The sequence below is a fragment of the Convolutriloba macropyga genome, chromosome 4 (genome assembly GCF_964194025.1).
Source record: "Convolutriloba macropyga chromosome 4, txConMacr16.3, whole genome shotgun sequence".
NCBI lineage: Eukaryota > Metazoa > Xenacoelomorpha > Acoela > Convolutidae > Convolutriloba > Convolutriloba macropyga.
Genome location: NC_134471.1, coordinates 72,614,938 through 72,638,442, shown reverse-complemented (window position 1 = coordinate 72,638,442; position 23,505 = coordinate 72,614,938). Strand labels below are relative to the sequence as shown.

Genomic DNA, 23,505 nt, shown 5'->3' with positions numbered 1-23,505 from the left:
GTCCACCCCACCCCAATTTGGGCATATTTTTCTACATACACCTGATATAAGACATGCTTGATATAACACATAAATTTTTATGGGGTGGGTGGGGGGTGGGGGGGGGGGGTAAATTGGCATTTTAGCAGGGGTTGGAATGGTAGCCATACAATCGCAATTTTACAATAAATAATTTTAATGACTACTCGATGTGAATCAAACCCTAAATATCTCTATTTTCCTTCATATTTCTAAAATGTTCCCAATTTTGTATTAAACCCTGATGCAGTGTTTTACAATAATACAACAGATCTGTTAGTGTTATGTGTGTGTCTATAGTTATATCAACTGGTGCAACCCGTTTAATTATTATTATACTGAATGTATCAAAAAAATTTTTCTGAAAAGAGAACTTACAAATGTGAGCTAAGCAATTTTCAGAAAACGTCAGGAATAGAGTAACTTGAAATGAGCGATGAAACATTTCCATCATAGCCCTAGCGTTTTTTTAGGCGGAATGTTAGGAAGACATAAGAAATGTAGCCCGAAGAGCGGATAATTTTGACAAATCATGGGTTGTTGGCCATATAATTTGTCGATGGAACCTGGTAATTTTAAAAAAGACCATCAATCGTTCATCGTTTTTCGTCGAATCCAAGAAATGGATCATGCTATTTCGAAATATGACCATCAATTGATCATGCTATTTCCAAGGAATTCGCATCAATAGATCTTGGATGTTTCATGGAATCCAATTGAAGGATGATGTTATTTTCAAGGAACACCATCAATAGATCTTAGTTGTTTCATAGAATTCAGTTGATAGATCATTGCATTTCCAAATTATCCATAAAATGGACTAAAATGGTTCCTAGAATACAATTGATGTATCAAGCTATTTTTAAAGAAGGCCAAAAAGAGATTATCGTACTTCCAAAAAAGACTGTTGATGAATCACGGTTATTTCATATAATCCCATCGATGGGTATTTATAAAACAAACCGTCAAAGGATCGTGGCTCTTTTCAATAAAACCAATATATATGGAACTTGGAATTTCCAAATCGACCCAACAATGAGTCATGGTTATTTCAGCTGGATCTTGGTGTTCTAAAGAAATTCCGTTAATGAATCATGTTTATTTCTTCGGATCCTAAAGACGCTTGATTGATAAAGGTATTTCCAAAGAATCACATCAACGCATCATGGTTATTTCATTGTAAACCGCCAATAGATCTTGACATAGATCATGGTAATTCCAAAGAAACTCCATATTAGGGTCCTGGTTATTTCAAAGAATCTCATTAATGGAGCGCAATATTTTCAAGGTAGTCCATCGTAGGTAGTCCAATGGATCATGATACTTCCAAAAAATCCGATCAACGGTTGACGGTTTCCTCATAGGTTCAAATCAATGGGTCATGAAATTTTCGAATAATCTTACCATTGAATCATATTACTTCCGAAAAATCTCATCAAAGGAGGAGAAGTTTTTCCAAAGCAGATCTTTGATCGTTTATGGTATTTCTAAGGAAGTCAATCACTGAATCATGGATAATTCATTGCAACCCATCGATCTATCAAGTTAATTCCAACTAATTCCATCAATTGATCATGGTCATTTCATAGAATCACATTGAAGGACCACATTGTTTCCAAAAAAACCATAGATGGTCCTCAAGAATCCCAATAATAGATCATAGTTATTTCATAGAATCAAATTGATAGATCGTGAAACAAATCTAATCAATGGATCATGGAATTTCAGAAAATATATTATCATATAATTTGTTCAAAGAAAATTTTAGACAATTGAAAATTTCGTCACTCAGAACATTCTGATCTCATTCTCTTGGAATGAATATTTTTGTAGTCTTCACAGAAGTTTTCATTGAAATCGGAGAGGTACATCAACCTGTTACTTTTTTAATGAAAACATTAAAGCGCTCAAAATGAAAACTGGAAGGAAGATAAACAACATGCTTCCAGTATCCTCCATCTGAAGACAATAATGAAGTTTTCAACACCAAGAAAAATTAATATAGCCTGGTTAATGAAATCAAATGAAACTCAAAAAGTACGAATATTTTTTTTCAAAAGTCCGATGAACCATGAATCTAAGTTTCCTTTAATGACAAAATGCACTTATAATTCAACGATTTTTTGAAGCAAGTGAGAGTATTTTTTGGAGTCAAAAGCTCCTTACGTGCTGCTATCAAAATCTCGTTCCAAGCTGCTAAACAACAAATTTTTCAAAGATTTCAAACTAAACTTGGTGATCGTCTGAATCGGTCCTCCTCAACCAACCTATTTTTTAATTAAAAACCAATGAACTGACATAATGTAGTTTATAAAATGTCTCCTTTTTGGGCAGTGTTAAAAAAGCTAACGTGGTTCTGGAGGTAATTTTTTTCAAAAACTCTGAGAAATAAAATTCTTTTAGGGTGTAGAATTTGCCGATATAGTAGTTTTTGAAAACTCAGCATCCACCGAAAAATGAGGCTTTGGGAATAATAAGAATACCAAAGTTGAAGTCTCAGACGGAATGAAACATTTTCAGACCAAAGAACACTGTTTTTCGTAGTCTTAATAAAGAAAAACTAATATCTATCAGATGGCGAGGTAGGGAATAATAAGAATACCAAAGTTGAAGTCTCAGACGGAATAAAACATTTTCAGACCAAAGAACACTGTTTTTCGTAGTCTTAATAAAGAAAAACTAATATCTATCAGATGGCGAGGTAGAGGCAGCTTTCAAAATTCAATATTGAAAGCCGAAAATCACTTACGTTCAAAATCAATAACAAAATGTCGATTGCTATAAAATTGCACTCCATCTTTTGTGCTTTATTTAAAAATTTTAATTTTTGTGTTATAAAAAGTAGCTGAAGTTGAAAAAAAAACAAATGTATACCTTACAGCCCAGCGTATATCATACTTTAATATCATAAAATATTTTGCAATGCTTTTTTAAGTTTAGGCAAAGTTCTTCAGACTATATTAACCAGTTAATGATTTTGAGGATGTACATACAAAATGCTCATTTTAAGTATATAATTATGTGTTATTGAAGTTTGTCTGACTTTGAACAAAAAATGTCAGGATATGAAGGCACGAAAATTTGAACATGAGCGAACTAAATCTTGTGAAGAAACGGAAGTCTGGTGAAAGCACAAAAATTTGAGCATGGATGAGCAAGTCCGGATATCGCACGTTTGCCTAGTTCCCGTTTCGTTGGTTTTTCGTATTTTAGCAAATTTGCCCAAATAAGCGACAATGCGATAATCACCGGCCAAATTTTTATTCGTCATCGCTAATCATGGCAGCAAATTCTAGTGACAATAGCACTGCAAAAAATGATGACTAATCCCCTAAAATCAAAGGACCAGATTTGAGTTGACCATGAGATCAAAGGACGAGAACCAATTACCCTTGTAAATTGCGAAAACATGCGACCTATGTACCACAGTTTGAGGCTGTCGGACCTTTTGGCTCGCTCTTACTTTCCTAATCTTAATTCATGTGCTAAAAATACACGCGTAAAACAGTGACAAGCTCAGTATATATATATATATATATATATATATATATATATATATATGTGTGTGTGTGTATATATATTTATATATATATATATATATATATATATATATATATATATATATACACACATATATATATATATATATATATGTGTATATATATATATATATATATATATATATATATATATACACATATATATATATATATATATATATACACACATATATATATATATATATATATATATATATATATATATACATTTATTGACTTAAGCAAATGTGCTTTTTCCAGTGTAATGCCAATTTGGAGCAAACTTATTATCGCAAAAAGTTTTGTAGACGGCTCTTAAATTCAAAATAGGGAAAATGAGCCATGTAGTGTTCAGAAAAAACCGAAAGAATGTTTTGTTCTTTTTTACGTTTATAGCAGACAAATTGGTACTCTTTGTATTTAATTCCATGTTTCGGTAAAAAATTTTAAGTTTAACATATAAACAATATCCTTTTTTCAAAAGATATTGTTTATATGAAAACAAACAATATCCTTTTTTCGAATGAAGAACTAGCAATAAGGCAATATGTTTTTCTCAAATTAACGACAAAATATTCATTGATCCATTATGAAAAAAATTGCTTGTTCCACTTCCAATTTATGGATTTCTATGAGATCAGTTTGAGCTTTTCTATGAACTTCTAACAATATTTACCATGGATAAAAGCATTGAACAGAGAGGAATTATCATGAAACTCGGATCAATAGATTTAAATAATATCAGAATGCCTCATCGAAGTATTGAGATTTGAATTCATCGCTGTAATCGACAGCTGGAATTTCTGCATTCAAGCTCAATTCCAAAAGGGTTGAAGGAACTCCACCTCCACCATTTCCACCTATGTAGCTCGGGTTTCTATAAAATTTGGGTACATCGTTTCCTTTCGGGGTGCTAGCGATTAGTTCTGGGTTTCGTTTCGTAACTGGCGAACTGTTTTTCGGCGAAGAATTTGAAACATAACCCGAAGAAGTTTGTAATCTGTTGTTGTTTTGAGTCGACTCGTCGAAATCGACTGGAAGGTCTAAAGTCAAGCTGTCAAAAGTTTTGTTCACATGTCCGAACGAATAGAAACTTTGTTCAAAAGACACAATTCGTCGCTGATTGCCGAATAACCCACTCTGCCGATTTCTGCATTTCATATAAGCCACGCAAGAAATTAAGGAAATTATGACAATTATAACCGCGATTCCCATAACTAGGTAGCCCCAATCGGGCATGTCCTCAAACAGTTCGCTGCCCGAACCCGCTCTCAGCAACTCAGTTTCGGGCGGGTTCGGGTCAACAACATTTCCAGCCGATTGTGTCGTTTGACGGGAGTTTGATGTTATTTGATCACCATTATTGACGTTAATTGTACTTTGGATGTCACCAGAAACGTCCGAAGTTGGTGAAAATTGATGCGTTGACTGGTCGAGTTCGGTTATTAAAGGCGAAACTGTTGTCAAAGTTTTAACTTCAGTACCTGTTTCTGTTTTAAACTCATTTTCTCGCTCAGGAGCATTCGTAGAAACTTTTGTTGATGATGGAAGTCCGGTAATGGATGTTGTACCTGATGTTGATGATGAAAGTGCAACATTTTGAGAATCAACTGTAATTGCAGTCGATGATACGGATTCGGTTTTTGTCGCTGAAGCCAAAGATTGGGAATAATTTAAAATTGTAGTCTGATCTTCCTGGTTTCTTGTTTGAGCAGCTGCTATTCCGGCAGTCTCCGGTCCAATTTGCGTGATTGCACCAGAGGCTGTATCTAAAATAGTGATTCCAGTGATTCCATCTGTTTTAGATAGGGTCTTTTTTATCAGATGAAGCAATTAAACTAGTTATTGTAGAGGGTTCCTTTGAGTATATTGTGGTGGTTTCAGTTGTTCGAGTTTTTCTCATTTGTGAGGTGACATTTGGGGGGTGGGGGAATTGAATTGACTGTCAAAGGGTTCTTACCAGTTGCTGAGGACGCTGCTGACGTTCTGCTTGGATCTTTGAACTCTACAGTGGTTGCAGTTCCGTCAGTTCCGGATATTGTAGTAACATTTGTGCCTAAAGAAGATAGCGTTGTATTTTCATCTTTTCCATATACCATGACCATATCTGTGCTATCATGCGTCTGACTACCTAGAGTACCTTCAGGGTTGGTTGTCGTTGCACTCGTTACAGACCCGCTGTTCGAGTCTGTTTTTTCAGAGATAACGTTGCTGGTACTTGCAACTGCTTCACTTTCAGTTGAGCTGAGAACAGAAACAGTACCTTTTGGCGACGTTGTGAAATCACTCGGAGCTAATTTCGAAGTTGAGCTGGGAACGTCAGAATGTAGTTGTGCAGAAGTTGTTGATAAGTCGAACTCTGAGCGGCTTCTTGTTGTTTCACTAGGCTCTTTTGACGTCTGATGTGTAGCTTGACCGGCAACACCTGTTAGACCCAAATTTGCGCGGGAAATAAACTCATTATCTTGTGTTGTATTAATTGCAGAAAATGAAATCTTACTAGTGCTTGTAGTTTTGGAGAAAATTGTTGATTTAGCGCTTTGACTTGTTTGTTTGACCACCACTGAAGAACTGGAGGTTGTTGTTGAACGTGATTGGTCAATCTCACTTGTCGAAGATGTGAGTTCTGATTGAAGCTCGGCAACCGTAGAAGTCACTGAAAATTGTGAAAAAAAAAGAAAGAAAGAATTTATTTCTCCAGTACTAAATGAAATAACAACTTTCAAAAACGGTAACAGATATGCAAAAAAAGAAAGGATACTAACAATAGAGTCATGCTGGACTTTTAAGCTGGAGAGGGCAGACAACGAAGCCATCAGGCCTACACAAGGTCTGCCCCACTGCGTAATACGTCTTCAAAGCAAAATGAAAAAAGACCTAGAGAAGAAAAAGGCTCTGTAAAAAAGTAGCAAAAGAAGTCACAAGTGTTTCTGATCATTAAAAAACGTCCAAAAACTTTTTGGTCCCACTGCCAAGGTCTGAGCACCACGAGGACGCTCACAAAAGCAAAGAGCTGTAGAAAAATCAAAACTTTAGAAAAATCGATAATTTTGTCTCCTATCGACCAAAAAATTTCTAAGTGTTTTTGGTATCATGGACCAAAAAAGGGCCATATCTCGAAAACTAAAAAAGCTACGAAGCTCATATTTGGTATGGAAAATTAGAAGTTAAAAAAAATGGGCTCCTGCCCCAGGCTGCCGTAGCAGCCCGGGACAGGAGCCCTCACGAACACTTTTGTTTGAACACCAAGGTAACTAAATCTGAATTCCCAATCAAATAATGTTTTCTAAATAAATGCACAAAATTTACAAGCTCTGACGGAGTAAGCTCTGTAAGATTATTGGGCAATACTCCACTTCTCTCTAATGCATTTAAAAGAATAGTACCTCTATACTTGATGGAATTTGTTTCGATTTGCTTTTTACATAATGGCAGTTTCAACAGACGTAAATTAGCACTTCTGGTAATACGATCAGAACGTTCAAAAATAAAAAACGAGTTGAGATACTCTTCACTGTGGTGACTGTTCAGAGAACGCAGAACAAATTTAAGTAGCTCATACAAGTACAATTCATAAACCGATAAAATTTGATGCTTTTCAAAAAGATCTGAGCACTGATCACGCTTTTTCCTGAAATAAATGAATTTTAGAATTTTTTTCTGCAGTGAAAAAATCCTGGACAGGGCAGAATGACTGCAGCATCCATACACAAGAAGTCCGTACTGAATAACGGACTTGATATTCGAATTGTAGTATAATATCAAGTCTTTTCTGGGTACATAGTGACGTAACTTTGAAATGACTCAACACTGGGTGCTTAACCTTTTCAAAACAATTCCAATATGCGAATGAAAAGCCAGCTTGCAGTCCAGCATAACTCCCAGGTATTTACATGTAGCAGCAGCTTGCACATTAATATTTTCAATACAGAAGCTACCAACACTGGAAGCACGATGACCTATGTTTAAGCAAACTGTTTTTTCCAGATTCAGTACTAGTTTGTTAGAAGTCAACCATCTGCTAACCGACTCAAGGTCGGCTGTGATTTGTTCATAAGTCACATCGAGTGCGGATAGATTTGTGTCATCAGCAAAAAGAAAAACTTCTAACTTTTTACACACACTTGGTAGGTCATTTATATATATCAAAAACAAAATAGGGCCTAAAACAGACCCTTGTGGAACGCCACAAGATATTTCTTTATATGTAGATGCAAAACCAGAAAATTCAACTCGTTGAGACCTGTTATGTAGATAGCTTTCAAACCATTTTAAGGCATTTCCTCCAATTCCATAGCAGGACAACTTCTTAATTAGGATGCTATGATCTAGAGTATCAAATGCTTTTTTAAGATCCAAGAAAAAGTTCACAGAAAATTTAGTTCTACCATGGCTTATTCTCTCTGTCAGCTCTGCCAGAGCATCAACGCAACTATCCTTTTTTCGAAAACCAAATTGTTTATTAAAGAAGAGACTAAAAGATTCAAAATAATAGTAGACTCTATTAAACATGACTCGTTCAAAAACTTTATTCCATACAATTAAGAGAGATATAGGTCGGTAGTTATTCTCATCAAGCTTTGAACCGGACTTATGAAGTGGAATTACTTTCGCCTTGCGCAGAAGACTTGGAAAAAAGCCCTTCTTGAATGACTTATTCACCAGCTCAGCCAGATACCTCGATGTAACAGGTGAAGTTGCTTTTACAATAAGGTTGCTCATGTTATCAACCCCAGAAGATGATTTATTATCAAGCTGATGGATGATTGTTTCAATTTCCGCTGTATTTGTTGGATATAGATGCATAGAAAAGTTTTGATCACTTGGTAGTACTAATTCCACATCCGGCAGGCAAGAGCGAACATTCTGTCCAATAGTACTAAAATACTCATTAAATTTCTCAACAATTTCGCACCCTGAAGGACTTTTTCCATTCTCGCGCAAGATGACAGAGCTGGCGGAGACAAATCTTTAGTAGTTCGACCCTTGATATCATTTAACAACTTAAAAGTGCGCCTTGAGTCTCCGATACAGGAAGTAAATTTAGTCATATAATATGATTTTTTCGCTGTAGTGTAGGTTTTTTCAAACTTCAAGCGGTATTCACAGAACCGCGAACGCTTTTGACTGTTGGACTTATCTTTTGACCACTCTCGGTGAAGTCGATTTCTTTTAGTCCGCATGTTTTTCAGAGTATTTGAGAACCATTTGGGTCTTGATATTTTGATATTTCGGCTTTTCTTTATAGGTGCAAAAGAATCAGTCACACTTAAAACTGTTCGCTGGAATCGCTCAAAAGCTTCATCGACACATAACACATCAGATAACTTACACTTGGCAAGTTCGTGACTCAATTTAAACTGGTAAATCAGAACTTGTTCTTTGTTATTCAAAAAAGACGTGTCCCGGAAAACTTTTTCAGTAGAATCTTCGACACTGTCACAAAAAAACTGAAGATATATTGGATAATGATCGGTAAAATTCTCGGCCTCCATGACCAATGATTGGAAGACTACAATATTTTTAGTTATATAATGATCAATGCAGGTAGCCGATTCATGTGAAACACGAGTCGGTTCATCTATAAAAAAATCGTATCCATTTGCAGTAATAGCATTTAAGTAGTTTCTCGATATCAGGTTACAATCCAGAGTATTTATGTTGAAATCTCCACATATAACAATTCCAAGATCATCAGAACAACTTTCCAGAAAACTATCAAAGATATCAAGGAACTCCAGCTTATTAGTGCGTGGGGGATTATAACAGGTTAACACTTGAAAACAAAAATTTCCCGCTTTTAGTTGAACAAAGGCTGATTCAGGTAAATATGATGACAGTTCTTTAACCAATGAAATAGTTTCATGAATTTGTATCATCACACCTCCCCCTCTTGAGTCACGAACTATGCTTGAAAGGCAATTATAACCTTTCAATAGATAACAAAACTTATCATCGTCTTCATTTAACCATGTTTCTGTAAGGCATATTACTGACGGCGGAGACTCAATGTTGAAAACTAGTGCTTCCAGGTTGTTAAGATTTTTACGAAACTTTGAATCAAAGCTAAGTTCTATAATTAATAAGAGTTTGAATTATTCGAAAGAGATTTTACTTAGAGAGCAAGATGTTCCGATTACCAAAAATTATCGTCTATATTGTAATCAGCAGCTAATTTCTATGAGAATTAGTTACAAACGTTTTTGCTTCACAGAAAACGACCAATTTAAACGAGAATTATTCTGAAGCATTTTTCACAATTTCAGGCACAATAATTTATTAATCAGCATCAAAAACCGAAAGACGGAAAAATGAAACATGTTATCCGTGAATTGGATTATCTCTTAAAAGTTGTTAATATATGCCGCAAAAACAAAAGACACAATCCAGCAAAATAAAATACGTTTTCTGTGGAATCAGTAGCTCTTTGACCACAAAATTAAAAGCGACTGAAGCAATGCAACTACTGGAAGAATTGAGAAAATAAAAATATGCAGCATAAAAAAGAATTTGATAAACAGACAACGGAAAAATTAAACAAACCTAATATGAAAGAAACACCAATCAATGTTAGCACTCTCTTAATTCTTGAGAAATGCAGAACAATAATAAAATTTTTGTTGGTTCGTTCAAAAGTGTAACAGGGTTTTTTGTTCAGCTGTTTAATTGCTATTAGAAGCTACTGTAAATCTGTGAGACAGAAGAAAGCAGCCTGCATTCTCTTGACTTTGGACTTAATCATGGTGTTCCCAAAGAACAATTCTGGGACCTATAATTTTTCTTTAATTTGTTAATGACTTCCCGAAAAAAAATAGAAACAATTTTGACATTGTTTAGTTTGCAGATTATACGATTGATCTGCCAGACTGAGCCATGGATAACATTACAGAAAAAACCTGGAAGAGTTTTGGAAGAAACTGGTAACCATTTTAATAAGAATAAAATGATTCTAAAAGCAGATAAAAAAAACAAATTTTTATTTGTTTATCAAATCAAGTAAAAATCAAGTCACAGAACAATTTCAGCATAAAAGTTACATAAAAGCGATTTATAAATAAAATATATCAGCTGTCGTAACTTTTCTTTGAAAAATAAGGTTTTGCCAGCTGAGCTATTTGTCTCAAAAGTTAAATCACTATAAATACAAACAGATTAAATGCCGAGGGGAACATCCTAAAGTTCCAAGCTTCCAAATTTTATCTGTTAAGCGGAACTTAAGCACAAACCGGCACCTAAACGATAAGAGAAGTTCAAAAATGGAGTGAAAATTCTCTGGTATTACAATTCCATATACGTACCATACTTATACCATGGTGGCCGCCGTATTGGACGACAGGGCGTTTAGCCGACAACCAAAAAATGAGAAATTTAACCGACAATTTAAGTAAAATGAGCAACAAAACTTATTCTGAAGCTGCGATTGGCCAATTTAAAACACTATTTCGTAAGCGGACACAAATAACGCAATTTTTCATCAACTAGTGTAATTAACGAAGGTCTATCCGTGGTCGGACCGTATTTTACCGCATGTGGCCATGCCTCGCTGGCCATGGCCATGCCTCAGCGGCCCGTGGGACTTGATATGAAACTATCACAACTGAACTACTGAATTATGGACCAATGAGACTTTTATGACCAATTGAACTAAAATTTATGACCAATTATGATAAAACTGTCGGCTAAATTGCTCATTTTTTCCTTGTCGGCTAAACGCCCTGTCGGCCAATTTTCCTAGCACCATATACCATACTACAAAATAAGTATTTAACCAATTGGTTCCTTTATCCTCCATAAATTACTCTGTCATCTGATTGTCTCATATTACAAAACAAATTGAATTGTTGTAACCTTTCTACAAATGGTTTCACTACAACCTAATTTATTTTGTCTTATAGATTTACTATAAGTGCTGCGTACTTTGATATATTTTTTTTGACAAGTGGGACTACTGTTCAATTTGTTTTGCAAAAAGTTTTCCAAATAGCTGGAGGTCTTCTGTTTTTGCAGCTAAAAAGCAAACTTTTTTTCTCTTAAAATACTCTTAAAGAACTCAAAATAGATATTTCAGGAATTTTTTAACTCATATAAAAAAACGTTTTATATCTCACACACACACAAACGAGTTATGACGAAGGAACTTATTATCAGTTTTTTTATAACTATTAAGATAAAAAGTTTAGCCATTTGCTGTCAAATTTTGACGTATTGATGATTTGATCCAAACTTTATCTGCGAGATACATGTTCAGAATTAGGGTAATGGAATTTCAAGAATTAAACTTTGAGCATTAACGAATAGAGTTAACTTGGCAAAAGAAATTTTTGTTTTATCTTTTTTTTATCAAAGAGATCCTTGTGACGATATGACACTTCGTTTTTTCTCAAAGTGGGATTTTGATTCACACAACATTTAATCTGATTCATCCATATTATAATTCTTCTTGTAATCCATAAAACTTGTCCATTTTTTGCTTTTTTATGTTTTAGAAGGCGGAAGCTGTTTCCAGATCTCGATCAAAAATAATTGCATAAACTTTTTAAGATGTTTATTCACTGACTTTTCGAAAAAAAGAGCATAAAGTGTTAAGCCCAAAAAGTGATGATCGGTAGGAGCAACAGTGAGTTTTCTTTCGAATTTTGAAATTATCCGTTGGTTCCCAATTCCCCCATGTATTTACAGATTAAAAGCACTATAATCTACCCGGGTTGAGATGCCAGCACCGTTTAAGCGCAATTTGTTGTAAGAAATGCGCTGAATGGGCTGAAATTTCGTAAGAAATAAGCGGAACGCAGTGAAATGCGCTGAAACGTTAATTACACATACGCATATTTGATACACAGTGTTTGGGAATTTGCGCTCGTTATTATGTAAAATTTTTTGCCTTGAAACTCTTGCTGTTTTTGCAAGAAAAACGCATAAATGCGCTGAAGTTAAGTCAAAAATATGCGCTAATTTTTCAGCACATTTTAAATAAAATTTTAGCGCATTTCAGCACTTTTCAGCGCAGCTCTTACAAAACGGTTTTTAATATAAAATCAAACTAAATGAATATTCTGGAATGATGTTAATTGTAGGCGAAGGACCATAACTAACGTGTAAATTCGGCTAAGGTCTGGTCGGCTCTGTATTGAAAGTCTTCACAAAAGGCGGCAGAAAGCAATTGGTAAGTTGTACCAATTTCCAACTGCTTCTCTAAAATTATTTCCAAAATGTTCTCCTGTCCAAAAATATTTGCTGTTTGTTCACTCTGCAACACACGGTCCCAACTGTCGTCACTGACTTTTTGGTTTAATTGCAAATTGACTTTTGCGAAGAATCCGTCAGTTTTTATCAGTTCAAAGTGCAGTTTTGTGCTCGTTACCCGAAGATTTTGGATAGTGAACGTCACAAAGGGACCTAAACGAAAAGTGATGAAAGAAAGCATTTCAAATAAATTTTAAAATCAACTACTTGATGATTTCAGTTTTAAAAACTTTTTTATGGTGATCTAGCGTTTGTAATTACCTGTTCATAAAATTCTGAGGAACCAGTCTTAAGTATGCTGAGCTATCGAAAAGGGGAAGAGATTACCCCAAATTGGAGCACTGTATGATCGAATTGTTTAAAAAAAAGGTTGATTTGCAATACTTTTCAAGACGTTGACTGTCGCGCATGATCTGCTAAAATGAAGAAATATCTTGCAAGGTCTTGTCAGACGAAAGATTAAATTGCAAAATATTTGCAAGTTAGTTCCGGTCAAACTCTGTATTGATTAGTTTTTATTGCAAGATTTGGTTTCATTTTCAGCTCTCCAATAAACTAATTGCTCTCGATTTTTGGAGAAAAATTGAACCAAAGCTACCATATTATACGTTTTAGTCTGAACTGTTTTCTGTTTTATTTTTAAATCTATTAAACGGATGCTTTCTCAACTCTTAAAGCAAACCGCACAAAAATTCTTTTATAAATCAAGGCATAGTACTGAAAAACTGATAACACAGAGTGTAATGTACGTGCAAAACCAAAGATGTCGAAACAAACAACGTATATAAACAAAAGCAAACTAATAAAACAACAGTATTGTCACTTTAGCTCGGTCATATTAACTCGAATTCATGGCAAAGATTTGAGCTCATACTGCCCAATTTGAGGCCACGTTGGTTTCCATGGAATAATTAGAACGTTTTCGTATCAAAACTAAAACTAATTGGTTAGGCATTGTAGCTTCATAGTACCATAAATGGATCAAGGGATAAAAATCCATCAATAGTCCATCAGGATAATGTCAGAAAAACCGAAAACCCTATTAATTGACTTTCATTGTAATTTCAGAGGAGTTTTTAAAATTGAAACTTTACCTGTCTTGTGTTGTTTCTGAACACGGCTCACTTGCCTTATATTTAATTTATCAAATTTAGCTGGGCTGCTACAGATCACACAATACTTGACAAAAGATATAACAAATCGAAGGCAAAGATATATGCCTAAGACCCGTCTGTGCTATAAGTCTCAATTTAAAATTGTTGGGGGGCTGAAAAGTTCAATTAATTAAATAGATAGTTTAAATAAACAAGCTTACACTGAGTAGCATTTAACCGGGTTGAGCTGTTACTTGATTGTGTTGTTGTTAAGTGAGTGCGTCGTTGAAACTTCTCCCAGTCGGTTTCTCGCAAGAAAGTTCTGTTTGAAAATTGGCTAAGTTAGAAGTCTTTTCTATAATTTCTTCTCTGTTTGAATTTTTAAATTTATTTTGTAGAAAAAATGAAGCAGTTGTCTGCTGCTGGTCGTCGGCTCTCTTATTTGTCTCTCTAATTTTATTCCGTCCCACTTCGCTGAGAGAAACAATAAATCCCTCTCAGCTCCGTTTGGGCCGATAAGGAGCGAATCACAAACTCAAATTCATAGTGAGGTGCTTCTTAATTTTCCTATTGGCCGAGAAGGCAAGAGAATTAACTCTTTTTTATCTCACGGAAAAATTATTGGAACTCCAAAAAATAATAAAAATCTAAAAAGCTGAGAGCATCAATTATTGATCACGTAGGCGCCTGTTTTCTGCTTTTCCCCTCTTCTAAAACCGCAACAATTATGGTTTTCTTGGGGGCTTTTTATGAGACTCTATTGTCTTTTCCCCTGAAGCAATCTGCTTCATCTTTATTGAACTTGGGGGAAAAGATCTGCATTGCAACTGTCAAAAGCAGAAGTAATTTAAATCAAAAGAAAGTGTGGTTTTTAGGCCGCCTACGTTCAACAAAGTACGTTTTCTATCCTGGATATAAGCGAGGAGATCCAGGCCTAAAGTTGTGTTATTTAAATAAGTCGAACTGAGTTGTTTAAATACTTGTGTACTGGTAGTCTTAACAAGCGCGCGGCGAAAGAATGGTTAATTAGCGCTTAAATACGTTCGCTCTAATGCGGGATTAATTATCCGTTCATTTGTAACGGCTCTCGTAATACTACAAATTACAAATAAAATTGAAGAAAATTTTGCTTCTAAATGAATCAGGTCTTTTCACTGTAATCGCACAGACATTTTTGCTAAGAATTATGGTCCACTGTAGAATGATGTTGGGTTTATTAAGATTCGAAGCCGGATAGCTAGACCTGGTTGCTAATTCGTGAAAATCATTTCGATTACCACAAACTTTTTTCGTTTAGTTCCGGTGATGTGTTGCTCCATTTTGTCCGTTGGAAGCCAGCCATAAAATGTTTTAATTTCGAAATCCCCAGGAGGAGATTTCAACGCTGAAAATAGCTAAGAGTGTAGGTATTGTGGTCAACGCAGTTCATGTTTGTATGAACTGTAGTTTTAGCGCTGAATGCGCTGAAAATGAAAATTTTACAGCTTAAAACTTTAATCTTACACCAATTCACAGGTTGATGTCAATGTGAATTTCTTTGCGATAAATTTTTTGCAAGATTCACAATGTTTAGCGGTGAAATTGTTATTTTGCTATTTTGAGCGGTTAATGTTGGCATTGATGAATTACTTTTGTCACCACCTAAGCATAAAAAAATACAATTTCATATCTAAAAACCGGAATTCTTACAAAATCTCAACGCAAATATATTTCATTAGGTGGAGTGAATCTGATTTACATTCAGAAGAGATATTATACAAGTTAGCGACAGGTGGCGCAGTGGAAGAAAAAATGATTGACTTGAAGGCGGTCACAGATTCGTAAGAAATTTTAGTAAGAATTCTTATTATTGCGCTGAATGTAAACATTTTACAGCTGAAAACCGCACATTTACAAAATTCAATGTTTTTACCGGATTCATACCTAAAACATGAGAGCGCTATTCTTTTCACCGCTATTCACAGCTATTCGTAAATCATATAACCGGTAAAAACTCAACCCTGGTCTAAGTTTCATTGCATGCTTGTAATAACAAGGGTTGTGTCTCCAACACCAAAAATTGCTAAGAAATGCTAGAATTGCATTCAAGGCGGTGTATGTTTCAGAAAAATTGCTATTTTTCGTACTGAGTGCTGTTTTTACAAAAACTCATAGATTTCACCCCAATCAGTGCCAAAAAAGCGGTTATTTTGCGCCGAATAGTATTTTTTCACCACTACTCACATCAAACCGTCCATTCCCGGTCCGAGAACTTTTGCCAAAATTATGTACGATAAGTGGTAACTAGAGTGGACAAATCAGAAAATTAACCGCAATTATCTTTCATAATTTTGCGGTGAATGCGAACACTTCTGCGTTTCTAAGTGTAGATCTTACATGATTTTGCGTCTCTCAGCGTAGGTCTTATATCATTTTGCGTTGAATTTAGTGTAGAACTTACAAAAAGTTAGAGCTCTGCTTGCGAGACTTAACCAACTGCACCTTTGCTTTTTTGTCGCCTCTTCTACCACTGTGCCGCCGTTCCATATTGATCTATGTAAGATGTGCGCTAAATTCAACGAAAAATTATGTAAGATCTACGCTCAATTCAACGCACAATTATGTAAAATCGACGCTAAAATCAACGCAACATTATCTGAGATCTACGCTAAAATAATCGAAAAATTACGTAAGATCAACGCTAAATTCAACGCAAAATTATGTAAAGTTGACGCTAAAATCAATGCAACATTATCTAAGATCTACGCCAGAATAATCGAAAAATTATGTAAGATCAACGCTATATTCGACGCAAAGTTATTTTAGAAATGCAAATTTATGTAAGATTTACGCTCAAGCCTAGATCGTAAATAATTTCAACGCATTCACCACCAATCCTACATAATTTTGCGTTTTTTGGCGCTGACACTTCGGCCTGGATTATTTCTATGTATAAAATCGACCCGTGTATGGAAACTTACCAGTTTCTATAGTGTTCACACTGCTCGCATCGCTAATATTAGCACCGTCAGCGTCGATAGCCAATGAAATCACATCATACGTTGTACAACTCTGTCTCACATCCACGAAACTGATGCCGGTTCCAAGAAACACATGAATCTCTGGGGAGTTTTCTGAACGACCTTGGAAGATGTACCTATAGCCGGCCAGACCATCAGGCGGAGTGGGAATAACTGACTCGACTTCGAATGTAGTCGCGTTTTCTGTGTTTTCAACCGACAAAAAAACTCCTAAACAAATCAAACTATGTTTTATTTTAAACAGTTTTGGAAAGGACGCCCTCGATCTGAGAGGAGGTGTGTGGGGACATTCATGAGGGGAATATTATGGGGGTGGGGGTGATGGTGAGAATTTTGGGGCAATGAAGAGAACGTGTTCAAAATTTACTTACTGGTAAGCGTTTAGCATGTTCTAAAGAAGTCCACTCAAATTAATTTTCCCACCAATCATGCAGAAATTTGATATAAAATTTGATATAAATTTTTTACATCAAATATAATTTTGATATAAAATATTTGATAAATTTTCCGTTTGCAGGGGACATGAAAATGTTCATAAAACCTAATAACAATCACTAATCTCTAAGAACCTTTGGCTTTGAGCGAACAAGATTATTTCACGCTCAATATGTGAAATCAATAGATAATGAAGTGCATGTTGCGAATTTAAAAAGGATAATTTCTCTTCATCTCATGTCAAAATCGTAATTTTTTTATTTGATTCATGAATTTACATTATTTACATTAATATTACCTTCTAGGTGTAGTGTAATCTTTGAAAAAATATCGAAACAAGAGCTATTCAAAAAGATCAGCAACGTGCAATAGTAGTAGTAGTATAAGACTTCGATTACCTTCTGAGGGTGTAAACAAGGATGATGATACAAAGGATATAACAAAGATAAAAAATGATATAAATTATGTAACAGCTAGAATAAGAATAACGATAAATAAATATATCAGAAGTTTATAGGAGTCAAATAATGATCAAAAAGTTTTTTATTCAATAATATTTTGTTACTTTTCAGTTGCATCTTCTGTTGATTTTTCCCGATCCTTATACATTTATGTCATATCAAGCTCTCAGTTTTGTCTTCCTTTAGTGATCAGTGTCATTCAGTAAAAAAAAATTACAAAAGAACTCATGCTGTTTTGCTGTTTAACAAATCAGAGGTCATTCTTTTAGAAATGCAAACATTTGGTCAGTTCATCAACAATTCATCAAAAAAATAACCTAAAAACTGTAACGCCACTTTCAGGAAAAAATTTTAATATGACAAAGTTAAATTACTGAACGAACATTGGACTTTTCAAACTTGAAGAACACGCCAATCATAGAAAAAACGGGGAAAAGTTGTTATGCACTCTAGTTATCAACAAATCTCCCCTCGTTTGATTCTTATACTAAAAAATAAATCGTGATCTCTACAGTTGACTTGATCTGATAGAAGCTTTGGTTTGCTGAACATACAAATGTCTACCGTATATATTCGTTTTGAATTAAAAAAAAATAGAACTCAAAGAAAAAACAACAAAATGCGAATCTTGAAAACAATTCTGAACCAAGTCTACGTTTAAAATGAATAAATCTCTAGCGAATTAACTGATAATGGTGTTTTTAAAGTTTTTAAACAACAGGAAAGAATATGGCAGGACAGAACTTATCTAATTCAAACAAACTCCGGGTGTTTTTCAGATTTTTAGTTGCACTTGAAAGTAATTTTCTTTTGTCAATCACAAAAAAGTTTGTTGTCATGATATGCAGCATGAAATTTTTGATTTTAAGTGAAAAAATGCATAAATAGAAGGATAACAAAATTTCGGTTCTAAAATGAGGAAGGAATTAATTCATATTTTTATCTTCTATGGAAAAAAGAAAAACAAATAACCAGGGTAACGTAGAGTTTTTATTTGGCGAAATCTCGATGAAGTTCTAGTCGACTGTTTGAACACAACACACTTAAAAACACATACACTATGGTACCAAAAAGCTACGTACACCTAAAGATTTTTTAAAAAGCAATAAAAACATCAAATAATTTAACACTTTTCAGTAAAAATTTTGTTCTCTAATAACGTCTCATTGCAGCTTTAGCTTTTTTGACGTCTAGTAGACGGTTTGTATAGTTTTCATACAGGTTTCCCACGACGTCTGGGTCAATTTTATTCCAAACTTCATAAACTTTTTCCTCTAAGTTTTCACAAAAAACTGTCTGTTTTCGTAATCATTGCTTCAAAATCGCACATAAATTTCCAATAAGATTCGGATTTTGACTGCATACTGGCCATTCGAGTGCCTTCCACTCCTTTTCTTCGAAAAAATTGCCGATCATCTGCGATTTACGCACAGGAGCATTATATTGTTGAAAAATAATGTCAAGGAAATGCATTTATTCTTCATAAATTTTCAAAATTCCGAAATAACCGACAGAGTTTACCTTGTTTGGACACTTAACAAGCAATTTCCGTCCATCTGATCGTATTACAACCCAAAACATAAATGATCGTTTGTCCAAACCCAATTTTTTGTGTTTTTATCAAGAAGTCTCGTTCCACTTCTTCAAAAAACTCTAACAATTCCGTCGCTGGAGATGCGCACCCTGGTTTCATAAGTAGAAACAACATTCAAAGAGAACGGCTTCTTTAGCATACTGATACACCATTTTGAACAAAAACACTTGCTTTTTTCTTCAAACTGACCTTTTTTGCAGCATTTCTTAAAAAAACGTCATATTTTTTCAGAATTCGTCTAACTGTACCTCTGAGAATTGTATCGTAGCAAGAGAAAGCGTTATGAGCCACTCTAATGCGCTCTAGTGAGGTCTTAGGATCTGCCAAATCATCAATAACTAACTTTTTTTTCTGATTTGTTCGACAATTTTGGGGGTCTTCCGCTCGATTTTTGGTCCTCGAAACTTATTTTGCAAGAAACGTTTGTATGCAAACTGTGCACTGGATCTTGACTTCAAGTTGACTTTCTTTTTTATTTTAGACCATGAAAATCCGACATCTCGTAGCGTAACAACTTGGCAAACGGTGAAAGTACAAAGCGGTTTAACCATCTCTTCTGTTTAAGCGGAGAAAAGAAGAATGAAATTTCTCTTAAACTACCAAATTTTACGCCTTTTTTACACCTTAGCGCAAATCATGCCTATGAAGCACAAATCATGCTTTAAAAGTAGAAATCATGCTATAGGTAGCTTTTTGGGACCATAGTGTATTGAGCAGTTGTTCTTCAAAATTAGAAAAAAAATTAAAGAAATATGAGAAATGTGATCATAAATATTTTGGTTTTTCTAAAGTCACTGTCAAAATCAAGTCAATGAGGGTTTTTTGCTAAATCATACCGGAAAATTTAAGATTGAACTGATAACATGAATTTGAAAAACCGAAAGGAAAACGAATAGAAAGATGTCTGAAGGAAGAACAAATTCCCTCTTTAAATTTTTTTCACAAAAACAATGAAAAAGAGTATCCGCAAAGAAAATTTAAAGATAGGTTTAAATAAAAGTAATCAAACCTGTCAAAAAATTGATATAGTTGAAAGAAATTTAAAGGAAAAACTCGCGTATAAATAAAAACAAAAAGTAATCTTCACCTCTAATAATTGATGATTACACTTTAAAAGTAAATTGTTTATTTTAACGGTTACCTAATTATATTTCGGTTTTAATTGGTAGAAACTCTATTCAAAATAAAATGTTCAGAGCAGCAATGGAAAATTTTTTGAACTGATATTGAAATCTTGGTCTTTTTGTGAAGACCAGGTCAAATCGTATATTTGTTTCCATATTTCATTTTATTATTTTCTTATTTCCAGTTGATCATCACAAATTTCAGAGAGAAACCGTTCCTTATAGCAAAACTTATGATAGCGCATGTTCGTTGTAACTATCGAAACAAAAACTAGCAAAAAATTTTTAATTTAGATAAATGGATTAAATTTACTACACACTGATTAACAACAACTTTGAGAATTTAAAAAAAAATTACAAAAAATTATCCCAACGATTTTGACCCCTAAAGCCGGCCAACATTCAGGCAAAAAGGAGGGGTAAAATTAGATTTAAAGGTAAATACTGAGCGCATCTTGGGAGAAATAATGCTCAGATATCCTTTGTTTAGGAGTAAATTTAAAATCATTTTGTATTGTCAAAAGTGGGCGAAGAAACTTTCTGTTTTACTGGAGAGATTTTTCTCAAAAGAATTTGTTTTGTATTCAAAATATCTATTGATATATTTTTTTGAAAAGTAGGTCACACATTTTATCGAGCAAAGAATCTAAGTAATCTAAGAATCTAAGCAAAGAATCTAAGAATCTAAGAATCTAAGCAAAGAATCTAATCTAATAGTGAACAACAGTTTTCATTTTCAAGTCTTGATATGAAGTCGACATAGATTCATGTCTTCTTTCAAAAAGAGCCATTATTATTATTATTATTATTTTTTGAGGTCACATAAAACAAGTTTCTGTTGTATATCCATAACTAGGCATATCAAATGATATGACTGATTTTGCACAGGATTGATATAAATGTAATAATTTGTCCTCTGAAGAAAATTAATCTAGTTTTATATGCTAATCCACAAAAAGATATTAATTTTTGGCATAATTCTCCTCAAAAATCGCCAGTTTGAGAACACTTTTGTTGTCTAAATTTTTGCCCGAATACTTTGCGTACAATATACATACGTATACTTTCATTTCCAATTGCAGTTGGTCTTTCCAAGGGGATCGTTCCTTGGTAAAAAAAAAAGGAAATGGAAAAAGAAAAAATAACATAGCTTACGTGATGTCGCTATGCAGTTGTCAATTGCAACTAATAACAACAATAAAAACAAATAATGCATCCGGAAGGCCTTCGGAATTTTGTAACTTCAGGCACAGGTTTGTGTTAATCTGCTAACGGCTCTTCATAGTACAAAAATTAAACAATTTGAAAATTTTTGAAGCATTCAGAATAGATAAACATCAAGCTACAATAAACTTAGAAGATATAACATACAACAGTGCATTGCCTCACTTATGCAAAGTTACGAAGCAAAAAGTTTAAGTGGAAAAAGCTTTCAAGATGTTTTTTGTGAACAAGTTTGATTGACGGTAAATCTCTTTAAATATAATCACACATCAAATGTAGTAAAACCAGTAGTTAATATACTACATAAGTTAATTATTTTCCAACCACAGTTTATGGCTCATCATATACTTGATAGAATAGCCGCTCGTTCATTTGAAAGTTATAAAAAAATTATTGAAGTACTGGTTTGAGCTATCAAATTAAACAAAACTCAAGATTCGACTGTAAGCATGAATAATTGTGTATCAAAAATACTTCTACCTGACACGTGTCTGCTTGAAGAACAATAAGTCTATGTTTTTGAAAACAAATTAATTATTTAATTGCGACCAAATTAGCACCACCCACTGTTGTGCCGTTAACAAAAAGTTTACGGGAGTTAATTAGCTCATTCATAAAATTTTTTGTACACTGCTGCATAGCACAGTAGAATCAACACTCCAGTTATGATTAACTTTTAGCAGCCAAAATATTTATTTAAGATACTTAACTAAACAAATAAATTCCACTTTCACAAAAACGAATAAACAGATTGAGTTGATAAACATTCATGAATACCAACTTCTGTCCATTGATAAACTGTTTTGAAGAATATTATAAATTTTATCATTGTAGCAAACATTTTTGAGATTGTTCTAGCAGTTTTTCTGATTTAAGATGCAAGAATTTTCAAGACATATTCGCAATGTTTTTGTTTAAAAAATACTGTTTGAATCTGAAAAGCAAAAATTAGGGGTACAAGGCTGCGATGTGCGCTCAAAATTGTCCTGATAAGACCATTTTGAGTTCATGCCTGACCATTTGGCGTTCAAAATTACAGGACGATTTCGAGCAAATGAGCGCTCATGAGTCTGACCAGAGAGGGATTCGAGCGCGATTTAAACTGAGAAGAGCCCGGTGGCTCTGATCAGAACCAAGATCCCCAGCTGACAGCAAACGCCAATCCCCTTTAAAGCATTTTAATTAACTGTAGATCAAGACGTGTCTTATGGAAAGCTGTAGAATTTCATCCATTGAGTCGAAAACATGCACTAACGGCATAGCTATGTTAATTTTTTCACTGCTTAGTGGTTAGCGATACATGTTTTTATTCACTGTGTTGAATTTAGCGGTGAACATTCAAAAGATTTGCAGTTTTTAGCGGCAAATTTTCTTTTACTGCATTTACCGCTAAATACCGGGAATTTTACGAAAACTCGCCGCATTCAAATCAAACCATACACCTTTTCCTCAGGGAGTGCAGGTGGATCTGGTCAGTACCACAGGTCTTTTTGGGTGCATAAAACTTTCCAGCGCACTTCTAGCACACAGAAACTGTCAAGCGCGGTTGAGTCCAATCAGAGGCACTTTTGGTCTAGGCTGGCCTGATGAGAGGCACTTTTGGTCTGATCAGGAAAATTTCGAAAGCACATCTCAGCCTGGGCACATCGAAAGCACATCACAGCCATTTTTTTATGATTCACATTGTCAGATCATAACTGCACTCGGCCAAAATACCTGGCACTGAGCTCAAGAAATCGATTCTACGCTATGG

General features: G+C 34.4%; 1 protein-coding gene across 3 annotated transcripts; it reads right to left on the bottom strand.

Annotated features, from left to right (window-relative positions):
* Positions 1-4,098: 4,098 nt before the first annotated feature.
* On the bottom strand, positions 4,099-21,940 carry LOC142338658 (uncharacterized). 3 transcript variants are annotated; one of them, XM_075388509.1, is made up of 7 exons: positions 21,684-21,939; positions 16,855-17,124; positions 12,651-12,953; positions 6,058-6,213; positions 5,698-5,982; positions 5,518-5,613; positions 4,099-5,326 (listed from the first exon to the last, which is right to left on the bottom strand). In XM_075388509.1, the coding sequence occupies exons 1-7, from the start codon at positions 21,742-21,744 to the stop codon at positions 4,299-4,301; spliced, it is 2,199 nt and encodes a 732-aa protein (XP_075244624.1). In that variant the 5' UTR covers positions 21,745-21,939; the 3' UTR covers positions 4,099-4,298. The 3 variants fall into 3 exon arrangements, with proteins under 3 accessions (XP_075244624.1, XP_075244625.1, XP_075244623.1); XM_075388510.1 differs by having other exon boundaries at positions 5,821-5,982; XM_075388508.1 differs by having other exon boundaries at positions 5,518-5,982; positions 21,684-21,940.
* Between the last annotated feature and the right edge of the window lie 1,565 nt (positions 21,941-23,505).